Source organism: Rhineura floridana, chromosome 19 (assembly GCF_030035675.1).
Source record: "Rhineura floridana isolate rRhiFlo1 chromosome 19, rRhiFlo1.hap2, whole genome shotgun sequence".
Lineage (NCBI taxonomy): Eukaryota > Metazoa > Chordata > Lepidosauria > Squamata > Rhineuridae > Rhineura > Rhineura floridana.
The window spans coordinates 8,527,460-8,539,730 of NC_084498.1; the positions used below are offsets into that span (position 1 = coordinate 8,527,460).

The 12,271-nt window shown below is 42.9% G+C and overlaps 1 protein-coding gene across 10 annotated transcripts in view; it reads right to left on the minus strand.

The window, feature by feature from the left end:
- Positions 1-12,271, minus strand: part of MPHOSPH9 (M-phase phosphoprotein 9) — a 60,812-nt gene that overhangs the window by 40,985 nt on the left and 7,556 nt on the right. For all 10 annotated transcript variants that reach the window (XM_061602638.1, XM_061602636.1, XM_061602628.1 and 7 more), the window contains one exon: positions 11,998-12,148. In XM_061602638.1, the coding sequence (XP_061458622.1) occupies positions 11,998-12,148 (151 nt within the window). The remainder of the gene's footprint in view (positions 1-11,997; positions 12,149-12,271) is intronic.

The window sequence follows — 12,271 nt, forward strand, 5'->3', positions numbered from 1 at the left end:
CAACTTGAACCCAAAGAATTACTGTGATACTGGTACTGAGAAGTTGCAAACCCTTCCAATACATGGCAACTTCTAAAAAAGCCAAATCAGACCTTTTCACCAATTCTGTATATAGGACAATATCTCCAATTGTGGTAGCTTGCTCATGCAACCATCTGCAAGCAGGAGCCTTGGAGTGGGAGCACAGAGCAACAGCCAATTCCAATAGGTGCCTTGCGTTTGCGGGAGATGCTGCACAATCCCTAACATCTGCTGCTGCTATTATTATTATTATTATTAGTGACCATTTATCTTGTGCACTACTACTTCTACAACAATGTCAGCTCTCAAACTTCTTGTGCTAATGTTGTGTTGGACCTCATCCATACAGTACATCATGGTGCCACACGGTCAACTCTGAACTGAAACAGGGGCACGCCAACATCATCAGCACATTTTATGCTATGATGTGAGAAAAACGCACACTCCTTGCCTGAACTGTAACATTATTAGGCCCCTCCTGGCTATATATACATATATGGCATAACCCACATCCCTAGAGTGATGTGCTAATAAGACAGACACACACACTCAGACAATTACTGGCCTACTAAAACAGACTGGAGCAGTTGCAATAGTGCCAGGTTGACAGATGCAAGGCTGAAGCAGCCTGGTCCTCCTTCAGCTGTGTAGCAAGCCTTGCCAGATGTTGTTGGTGTTACTTTGATCAGTTGCAGCAGCTTTGATAATTGTTGCACAGCTGTTAAGCCATGAGGAATCCTGGTTTGCAAGAATGTATGGGATCTGCTGCAGCTTAGTAGGTTGTGCTGGCACTTGGAGCTGGGGGGGGGGGAGACATACTTCAGCACCAGAGACCATGTTTAGCATACATAAAGTCCCAAATTCAATCCTTGATATATCCAAAGAAGATCACAGGCAGCAGAGCTAGGAAAAACCTCTCCGTTAGAGACTTTGGAGAGCTGCTGTCTGTCACAAGAAAGGACAGTGTTAGACAGACCAACAGACTACCTTGGCATAAAGCAGTTTCACACACACTAGGCTGCAGAGACAATAGATCACTGCAGAACAGTGGCCCAGTTCACATATCACATTAAACCAGGAGTAGGGAAGTGGGCCTGGCCAGCAGGCTGCACCCTTATCTCCACCCAGTTTGGCAGGTGCGCATCAGGTGACCAATTTTTGCCCACAAAATCAACTGATTATTGGGTTTGCACAGCAATGAGCATGGAGCTATGCAAGCCCTGACAATCAGCTGATCCACCACCCTGCATTAAACTATAGTTAAAAACAAACTGTAGCTTAATGTGAACTTTGGGACTTCAAAATGTAGCCAAACTGAACAGGCTCAGGGGTGTGAGACAGGGAGCTCTCTCACACACCCAAATCAAGCTGGATCGACCTACCCTTCCATCATCTGATGCACAAGGAAGGCAGTCCTGCTTAGAGTTAGGGTGCATGAGAGAGTTCCCCGCAGGAAGCTCTCTTGAGCACCTGGGCCAAACAGGATTAATCTCCCCACCTATCAGCTGATTCACAGAAGTATCATTCTGCTTTGTGCAAAGCTTCAGTTACTCCCCCAAAACTGCTGTCTGTCTGGCACTTTGGAAGCTGTGGAAGGGAGCTTTGCAGGTCCTGCCTACTGGCAAAGCTCCTTTTGACCAAGCCCTGCCCTTACGTGACATCATGTATTTTTTAAAAATTTATTTTTATTAACATTTTGTTGTTATACAAAAATTTAACATAATCAATACAGCAACATAAGTGTAACCCTAATCCCCTTCCCCCTCCACAGAGCCAATATTTATGATATTGATATAGCCAACATGCAAAAGTGTAAGAATACATAGATAAGTGATAATATACAGGTGAGTATTTTGAAACCTGAATATCTAGTATAGCTGAATAATATTTGGGAGAAATAAAACTGTATGGACCCTATTAGTTATTTATGAAAACCAGATAGCTTTTGCTGATGAAGAAAGTTGTTTGTGTAGATCTTGTTGTGAAGTATAATCTATAAATCTCCACCATGTTGACTGGAATGTTTCTGGTTTTGCCGTACCTCTCAAAAATCGAAGATGCAGTGTTATTTTGTCCAATATTGCTAATGTCCAAATTTTGTTATACCAGATCTGTATGTTCAGCTCATCTAAATTTTTCCAATGTTGTAATATCGTTATTCTTGCTGCCAGTAACAATTTGGATATCAGATGTTTTGATTTTAACGCATTGTTTTCACCTTTGAATAAAGATAATTCCGGTTTTAAGTGTACTGTTTCTTTCGTAATTTTATTGAGTTCATCTTGAATTGAAATTATTATATTTGTTATGTCACTGTTTTATTATTTTTTGTTATTAGGAAATTGTTTTTGCAATTGTTTTTGAGATGTATTTTTGTTCCCCTTGCTGTAAGCCGCCTTGAGCACAATTTTATGTGGAAAGGCGGCATACAAATAAAATGATGAAATGATGATGATGAAATGAAATCCAAAATCTACTGATCTTTGTACAAGTCCACCAAAGATGAAAATAGGTTCCTTTTTGGTTACATCCCCTCCAACATAGGGGGGATATTGAAGAAGAAATATGTGAAAGTTGAACTGGTGTGAAGTACCATCTATGCAGCGTTTTCAAAAAAGTCTCTTTGTGCATGGCTGAAACAGTTTTATTATATTTAGATACAAATATTGAAGTCCAATCAGATGTCTCCAAGACATATCCCAGATCTTTTTCCCATTGATTTTTTAATCTTGCTAGATTTCCCATCAGGGCTGTGGAGTCGGAAGCAATTTTGGGTGGAGTCGGAGTCGGTAGAAATGTACCGACTCCAACTTCAAAATAAATTTTGATTGACACATTTTTAAAAATATAAATTCAAAATGTCAAAGAAGCTTCCCGTGAAAGCTGTAGTTGAGGATTTCACCATAACTCAAGATGGAAAACATTTTGTGTGTCAGTGTCAGGGCTGTGGAGTCGGAGTCATAAGCAATTTTGGGTGGAGTTGGTAGAAGGGTAAGCGCACCCTCTTTTCCCTACACCCGTTTGGGAATCTGGTCAGTGGGGCTGCATTCATTTGCAGCACGAGCCGATTGACGTTAGAGTAGTGGCACTGTGCAGTTAGGTGGATTATGGGGGTGGCTGGGTCTCATGAGGAGAAGGGAACGGATCCCTTGGCATGCATGCTTCAGAATTTTAAAGTGTTTAAAAGGGATTATGGGGTAGAAATGACCAAGGATAAGCTTATCATATTTTGTAACAGGGAATGGGTAACATTTGAAGTCGGCTGGCCGACCAGGGGTACTTGGGACCGGGAAGTAATTTCCGCTGTGCATCAGAAGGTGGTCCAAGATGGCCACTGGGATCAGTTTCCATACATTGATGCATGGCAGTTCTGGGAAAATAAAAGCCCACCCTGGGTAAAGAAGTGTAAAGAAAAAACTTGTAAAGCCATGATGGTGAAAACTGGCCAGGGTAAGCGCCCTCCCATCTTACCCGATTCCGGACCGCCCGAAGGCCAATGAGGGTGTGTGGGGACCCTGTGAGAGATGCTCAAGGAATACCGGGTGTAATTCAACCGGTAGTAGGGAGGCCAGTAGTCCCAAATGATGATGGGCTGGCAGCAGTACCCATCATCCAACCGGTGGTCCCACCACAGCCACCTGGGATGATGCCAGTTCGCCCGGGACCAGCAGAGGTGTTAATGCCGCCACCGCTGCCGCGTTACACAGAGTTGTTAAATGAAGCGGAAAATGCTGCATGGAGGGTGGACCCAGTTATAAACAAGGCTTTGGAAGGATGGGAGGATGTATATTCGCCTCCCCATACCCGGTCAAAGACGAATAAAGGCAGTTTTGAATGTCCGAGTAGACTGCCCCAAAGACACTTTCCGTTACGAGAGGCAGTTGGGCCCCAAGGGGGCAGAGTCTTTGTATATATGCCTTTTACAACGTCTGATTTGTTCAATTGGAGAAACCAAAACCCCTCTGCTCAGATGGTGGATGTTCATCCTGTTCTTGATGGGGTTACACTCCCCTTGAAGGAACAGGTGCGTAGCTTGGGAGTTCTTTTCGATCCTTCCTTGTCTCTTGAGGCCCAGGTGGCCTCGGTGGCACGGAACGCTTTTTACCATCTTCGATTGGTAGCCCAGCTACATCCCTATCTGGACAGTGACGACCTCACCTCAGTTGTTCATGCTCTGGTAACTTCTAGATTGGACTACTGCAACGCGCTCTACGTTGGGCTGCCCTTGAAGACTGTTCGGAAACTACAGCTAGTCCAGAATGCAGCGGCCAGATTGTTGATGCGGACCAGAAGGTCTGCTCATATAACACCTGTTCTGGCCCGTCTGCATTGGCTTCCTATTTGTTTCCGGGCTAGATTCAAAGTGCTGGTTTTGACCTATAAAGCCCTACACGGCATGGGACCGCAATACCTGGTGGAACGCCTCTCCCAATATGAACCTACCCGTACACTGCGCTCAACATCTAAGGCCCTCCTCCGAGTACCATCCCATCGAGAAGCTCGGAGGGTGGTGACTAGAGCTAGGGCCTTTTCAGTGGTGGCCCCCGAACTGTGGAACAGTCTATCTGATGAGGTGCGTCTGGCGCCGACGCTACTATCTTTTCGGCGCCAGGTGAAAACCTTTTTATACTCCCAGGCATTTTAAAGTGTATTTTAACAGCATTTCTGTATTTTGGACGTTGTTTGGTTCTTTTGTTGTTTGTTTTGTTTCTTGATTTATTGTATTTATATATTGTGCTGGTTTTTATCTTTTTGTACACCGCCCAGAGAGCTTCCGGGCTTAGGGCGGTATATAAATTAAATTAAATAAATAAAAAATAAATTAAGAGAGGATTCGGAGATGTATGGGGAGATGTACAGACCATGCTAAATGAGCTGTTGAGCCCAGAAGAAACCGAGTGCACAAGAGAATGCTAAGTTGGTGAACACTATGTTTATTGCCCAATCCGCCCCGATATTTGGAGGAAGCTCCAGAAAATGGACAGAGCTGCAGGAATGTTCTTGTCACAATTGGTGGAACTCGCCTTCACAGTGTATGTGCACAGGGATCAGGTGGAAAAGAGGGAACAAGAGCAGACAGCTAAGCAAGAAGCGGCTTTATTGGCAGCAGCCATTACTAGCCGGCCGGGAGACCGGGAGGAACAGACGAAAGAAAGATAAAGAAGGAGAAGAGGGGGGCGGATTTGATTATGTTACAGGGCGAAGGTTCAGACTGACGGGGCCTGTGGATCCCAGACTATGGGGGGAAAGCCAACCCCCTGTATGAGGCCTTAGCGAAGGAAAATAATCCCAAATGGAAGTGGACCAGGGAAATGGAAAAGGCTTTTCTCAATCTAAAACAGGCATTGCTCTCTGCTCCAGTGTTAGCCATCCCGGATGGAAAAAACCCTATTGCCTTTAAGTTGAGAGGATGAACAGAACATTGAAGGGGCCCCTAACCAAATTGTGTATTGAAGCAAAGCTTAAGTGGCCAGAGGCTCTCCCTATTGCCTTAACGAGATTAAGGTGCCAGCCAAGGGGAAGTTTGAAATTGACACCATTTGAGCTATTGTATGGCCAACCCCCGGTTCTCAACATTGGCTAGAAAAGGGAGTGTAAATTTAGAAATAGGAGATGTTCAGTTAAAAGAATATGTTACTGCCTTGCAGTCTGTCTTGTTTTCTCTCCACAGGTTTGCAACCCCGGCTCAGAGGTTACCACTTGACGGGCCATTGCATTCGCTGAAACCAGGTGACTGGGTACTTCTAAAGATGTGGAGAGACGACCCACTGAAAGAAAAGTGGATCGGACCGAAGCAAGTGCTATTGATCACTCACGCAGCTGCAAAGCTCAAGGGGACGGAGAAGTGGGTACACCATTCCAGGCTGAAAGAGGTGCCAGAGCCGGAGAATGACGAGACAGTGAAAGTCTCAGCAGCTGGAGGGGAGAAAAAGCAAGCACCCGAAGAAAAGTGGTTCTCGGAAACAGTACCGGGTCTCAACCTGAAGCTGAAGCTGAGAAGAATTAAAGACTGAGAGTTATATGCTAACCAGAGGTTTTACATGGGAGGGGGAATCAAGCCAGTATTAAGCACTGAATATCATTTGTCCCCCTCTTTAAGAGAGCGAATAGAAAGAGTCAGGTTAGGTCTTTCTCCACATGAGCGGGTGCCACGGCCTGAACCAGTAATAGTGGGAATTGCTTATTGTAGAACCAACTGGACTGTTTGCATCTGTCAGAAACCTCTGGTCATAGGGGCAAGGGTTGGCCAAAGACAGGATAAATAGTTATTCTTACCATCGGTGGACAAACAAGAGGAAACCTCGAATAGTGTATACTAGCAAAGGGCCAGTTTATCTCTCACCAGGAAATACCTGGGAGTAGAAGGATGATGGGCCTTCAGATATGGCCAGTCATTGTCCTTAGCTATTTGGCTGGTACAATACATGGAATACTCACACAAAAATTTGACGGCCAGACAAATGTTTGGATTTATACAGCCAGCCAAATTGTAAACACAAGCTCCTTTTGCCTGGCAGGGGGAGTCTCCGTTAATGAAGTTTTTACATCGTGTTTGGTAGGGATCTCAACCCCACCAGAAGTCCTCACAAATGCATCCTTTTTAGGGAATTTTGAGAACGTCACTGCTGATTATAAAAGCTATCATGCTTCGGCCAAATCATCACCCATAAGGATGGGAGATGTTTTGCCCTCAAGGTTCAGATGCTAGCCTCTCCAAATAACACCAAATGTGTGAATTTCATTAATTGCTCTCGAGAATGTGTGCATATAAGTCCTATGAATGCCTTTAACTGTAATGTAATAGTTAATGCCTCTTACATGTATGCCCATGTAGTGTTGCCTTCAGGATGGTTTCTTCTATGCGGAAGAATTGCATATCCCTATGTTCCAGTGAACATAACAGGTGGTCCCTGTGCAGTGGGAAGGTTAACAACTTGGCTTCCGCCTTACCCACACTTGATAAAGCCCAGGAGGAGAAGGGACCTGAATACCTTGGATGCCACCTGTGATGATAATGTGAAATTATTAAGTAAAAGTGAAGTAGTGGCATTGGCTGTATCCCTGATCGGGGCACCAGCCCTAACAGTAGTGAATCATCGCCAACTTACAAAGGTAGTGTGTGCCCTGGCTAAAAGTATAAACTTCACATCGCAAGCTATAACAGCCCTGAATATGGATGCAATAAGCCTAAGGGAGGCAACTCTCCAAAATAGGGCTGCCATTGATTACTTATTGTTAAGACATAACCATGGGTGTGAAGAGTTTAAAGGGCTCTGTTGCTTTAACCTTTCAGATCATTCAAGACTCACTGAGTCCAAAGTAGCAGGTCTCAAGGAGTTGCAGGCACATTTAAAACAGAGTGACGGATGGGACCTGTCCTGGCTTCTCTCTTGGTTACCTGGATGGGGGTGGCTCAAACAACTCATCCTGGGACTCATAATTGTGCTTTTGCTTATTACTTGTATGTTTAAATGCTTAATTTCCTGCTGGGCCAAGACAAATTATGGGTTATAGAGAAAAGCCTTTTGAAGGGGGAGTGTTGAGAAAATACAGAGTGTGTTATAATGTATAATAGAAATAGAGTACAGCCACATCGAAGGTCAAAAGACCTCAGGGAACTGATTACAATGTACTGAGATAAGGATAAAGAAACTAGCTGGAAGTTCTGGTTTATCTTGTGTATGCAGATGTAATGGGCAGATAGCCAAACGGTGGCACATCTAGTCTTTCGTTTCCTGTGTTAAACTGCTTGAGCTGTGTAACTTTTTATTGCCACATAGCATTACTGAGATAAGGTATAAAAAGCAGGCCTGCTCCGTAACATGCAGGCAACTTACTTTTTCACATGAGCGTGTGAGTGTGTCTCTATTCTGCAGAATAAACTTGGGTTGAACCCTCGACTGACTGACTTCTCGTTCTTGGTGGTAAATCAGAAAAAGCCTACCAAGGGGAATGGACGGCAATATTTGCAACAGGAGGGCTGGCATTGCAAGGTTTGGAGTCGGGGCAGAGAGAGTGTCTGCTAGGCCTGGCAGGCCTGCTTCACTTAGCAGCCTCCTGTGCAGTTTGGCTGGCCTGTTAAGGGCCTGGAGGAGGGCTGGCATTGCTAGGTTTGGAGTCGGAGCAGGGAGAGTCTCTGCTAGGCCTGGCAGGGCTGCTTCATTTGAGGCCTCCTGGGTGGCTTGTTAAGGGCCTGGAGGGCTGGAATCATTTGGGGCCTACAGTTAGTGCTGGAGCATGGGTGGTAGTTTGGGGCCGTGTGACTGAGCCTTTCTTTGCCTTGTGGCCATTTTGGCAGACCTTCTGTGAGGTAGCCATCTTGGGAAGGTTGTCATAGGAAGGTTGTCATTTTGGGGCTTTGGGGTTATTTTTCAGGATAACTGGTGTGCAAAGGCATAGCCAGAGGAATGAGCTGAGGCTGTTGGGCTTTCATGGGCTTTGGGTAAATATATCATTTTATACCTATATTTTATACTTTTTTATTTTTCAGGAAAATATTTGTAATTTTGATTGACACGTTTTTTAAAATATAAATTCACAATGTCAAAGAAGCTTCCCATGAAGTCAGTTGTATTTGAGCATTTCACCATAACTCAGGATGGAAAACATTTTGTGTGTCAGTGTATGACAAAAGACCCAGATGAAGACAAATGGTGTGATGCCCAGATCAGCGCATATTCAGGCAGCGATAAACATGCTCCTACGAGAGCTTCCAATTTAAAAAGACATTTACAGCGCTTTCATCCAGAAGTATTCAAAGTTGTGAATGAGAAAGATAACAGCAAAAGCCAGGAACCAAAGCTCAGCACTTCCAGCCAAGCAAAGGATCAGAAAACTTCTCAGACATCAGTTACAAGATATTTTGTCGGTGACAAAGTTACTGTAACAATGACAGCAGATACATTCAAAAAACATATCATAGAACTTGTTGCAAAGGATGGTGTGCCTTTATCATTATTTTCACAACCGGCTTTTATAGGTCTGAATGGAGAAATGGCCCGCAAACTTGGTGTTTCTCTGGAAAGAGATAGTATTAGAAAAATAGTGATCGAAGAAGCCCTTAACCAAAAGGAAGAACTTAAAAAAACTCTCAGGGGACGCTTTGTATTTCTTAAAATGGATGCCTGTACATGCCACAGAGTGAACTATTTTGCCATCAATGTCCGATTTGTTTGTGACAAGAATGAAATAATTACCAAGACACTGGCAGTAAAAGACACACAAGCTCATCACACCAGTGAGTTTCTCCAGGTCTTAGTGGAAAAGGTTCTGCAAGATTACGAACTTAAAAAAGAACAAGTTCTTTGTATTGTAACTGACAATGCTTCAAATATGTTAAGTACAATTAAACTAATGAATGCAGATAATGAAGATGACCAACAGCTAGAAGAACACTTCAGAGATATAGGAATGTTTGAAATTCAAGAGCACGCTCCTGCAACTGAGGAACAAACTGAAGTTGCTACAGAACAACAACAAAATGATGATCCTTTAGATGACCTTGTTGAAGCTGCCTCAAAACAGTCCCGAATTCATCACATGCGCTGTGTTGTGCACACACAGCAGCTGGCAATAAGAGACAGTCTGAAAGAAGGTCATGCTGCTCCTCTGATTGGCAAGGTGAGGAAATTAGTTACTGCTGCCAGAACACCTAAAGTTGATTCCATGTTGAAGAGATGCGCTGGAAAAGGGGCAATTATAGATCAAGCCACACGCTGGGGCAGTACCTACTTAATGATTCAGTGCTTGCTTGATCTGAAACCCTTTCTTGCGGACATGGCCAACCCTCAAGTGACGCTAAACGAAGGTCAGTGGACACAGGTGACAGAATTGGAAGAGTTGCTTCATCACCCATTTACAGTGACTAAAAAATTACAAGCTGAGGATTTAACTCCAGGTATTTTCTTGAAGGAGTGGAAGAACCTGATGTTTCGCCTGTCCCAAAGAGGGTTAATTGCAGATGGCATTGCTGCTTCAATGAAACGAAGAGAGGCACTATTATTACAAAACAAGATTCTTTCGGCAGCTGCTTATGTAGACCCAATGCACCAGATTCTGCTGGATGATGAACAGCTGACTAAAGGGAAAGATGCTCTGTGTGAGGTAGCAGTTAGGATGACTGGGTTACAGAAATGTCAGGAGGAAGAAGTAAGTGTTGCCATGTCTTCAGCCTCATCAAATGAGGATGAATTTGATTTTGAAAAATATTTGGATCACAAGGAGTGTGCAAAGTGTCACCGCATAGAAAAGGATTCCTCCGAACCCATGCAGAACAAACTGAGTAAATTTCAGCAAATTTCTCACTTGCACTAAAAGAAGTAGAAAAATTTGATTGTTCATCAAAACTAACAGTGCAAGAAGCCATTCCCTTATATCCTGAAATTGTCAGAGATGTTGCCCTGGTGGTTACTGCTTTGCCACCGAACCAAGTTAGTGCTGAGAGGTTGTTCTCTGCTCTTAGAATAATTAGATCAGATTTGAGGGCATCCATGAAGGAGGATCTGATTGAGGTGATTCTTTTTCTTGAGGACAAATTCTTCATAGATTTATTAAAAATATTAAGTGCGTAACAGTGTCTTGTATGTTTTCATCTGACAGCATTTTTTTGTTCAGATTCTTTGCTCAAATAAATAATTTTGTGGTCTATTAGACCTAATTCTGTAGTACATATGTTTATTAAAGAAATTATAGGAAAGCATTTGGTAATGTAATTATAAAAAGTTTGTAAGAGGACAGCTTATGTATTATGTTCTGTTAGTCATAATTTTATATATTCATTAGTTTTAAGGTATATCCTATGTTTCTGTTAAAAACCTTTTTTTAAAAATTATTAAATGCATAGTTTGTTGCATTCACTTTCACAGGAATATAGGAAAGTTTTCTTGTTCAGAAATTTTAATAAAATAAATATATTTTATGTTCTATCAATCCAGCCTGATGATTCACGTGGTGGTGATGAAATGTCTTGTGCTACCATTTTACTACAGTAAATTTATTACTAATTAATACACATTTGTCATTTATGAAGGAGTCGGACAGTAGAAAAATAGAGGAGTCGGAGTTGGAGTTGAAGGTTTGGCGTACCGACTCCACAGCCCTGGTCAGTGTATGACACAGGACCCAGATGAAGACAAATGCTGTGATGCCAAGATCAGCGTATATTCAGGCAGCGATAAAAACGTTCCTATGAGAGCTTCCAGTTTAAAAAGACATTTACAGCCCTTTCCAGGGCTGTGGAGTTGGAAGCAATTTTGGGTGGAGTCAGAATCGGACAGTAGAAAAATAGAGGAGTCGGAGTTGAAGGTTTGGCGTACCGACTCCACAGCCCTGTTTCCCATGTCATTTTCTAGTAATATTTTATACACTTTGAATACCAATCCTTTTCCATTATGACCATTTTCCAATAATACCTTTTCAAATTGTGTGATATTTTTAGTAGCATATTAATCTGAGGGTCTTTCAATACAGAATTTAGTTGAAATGTGTGTAGCCAATCTAAGTTCCATGACGGAATATCTATTTTCAGTTGTTGGATAGTGATTGGTCTTCCTTGTGGAAAGAAATCTCCGAGTCTAAAATATCCTTTCTTTTCCCCTTATTCCATGTATTTTTTCAGAAAATTATCTCCTACATTCGGATAAGTTTGCAGGGGAACGTGACATCATGCACGATATCAGATGTAGGGTGGGTGGGCATGGCTTGTCCAAAATGACCTTGTGAGCCAGATAAGAGAGCTTGGTACACCAAGTTTGGCCTGCAGGCTAGAAGTTCCTCACCCCTCCTCTAATGTGACATATGAACCAGGCCCAGAGATAATATCCTCAGCAAATGCCAAACACTACACACTTTTTTCATACACTGAAGTATAGACACTTCAACAATTCTTTGTAACAGAACACTTTTGTAAGGTTACTTAAATATTAAAATGTTCACGATCACCAAGAAAACCATTTGCAAAAGCAGAACATGACATACCTCACAGTTTCCCAATATTTCTGAGTCACTGCTCCTTTGAGGGTCCTGCATGAAGGAAGCCAGAGGACCAACTTCACAAGATATTACTGGAGGGCTGGTTTTCCCTGAGAAACTGGAGATGCCATTTGGGCTGGGCGAAGGACTGCTGGGGCTGAAGAAAAAAAGATGTGAATTATTTATTATGCCCCATGTCAGACCAAGCACTCTTTGTAGTGCTATGTTAGCAGCACAATTTACTTTGCGCTGAAAACAAGATGGAACAGACCACAGGAAA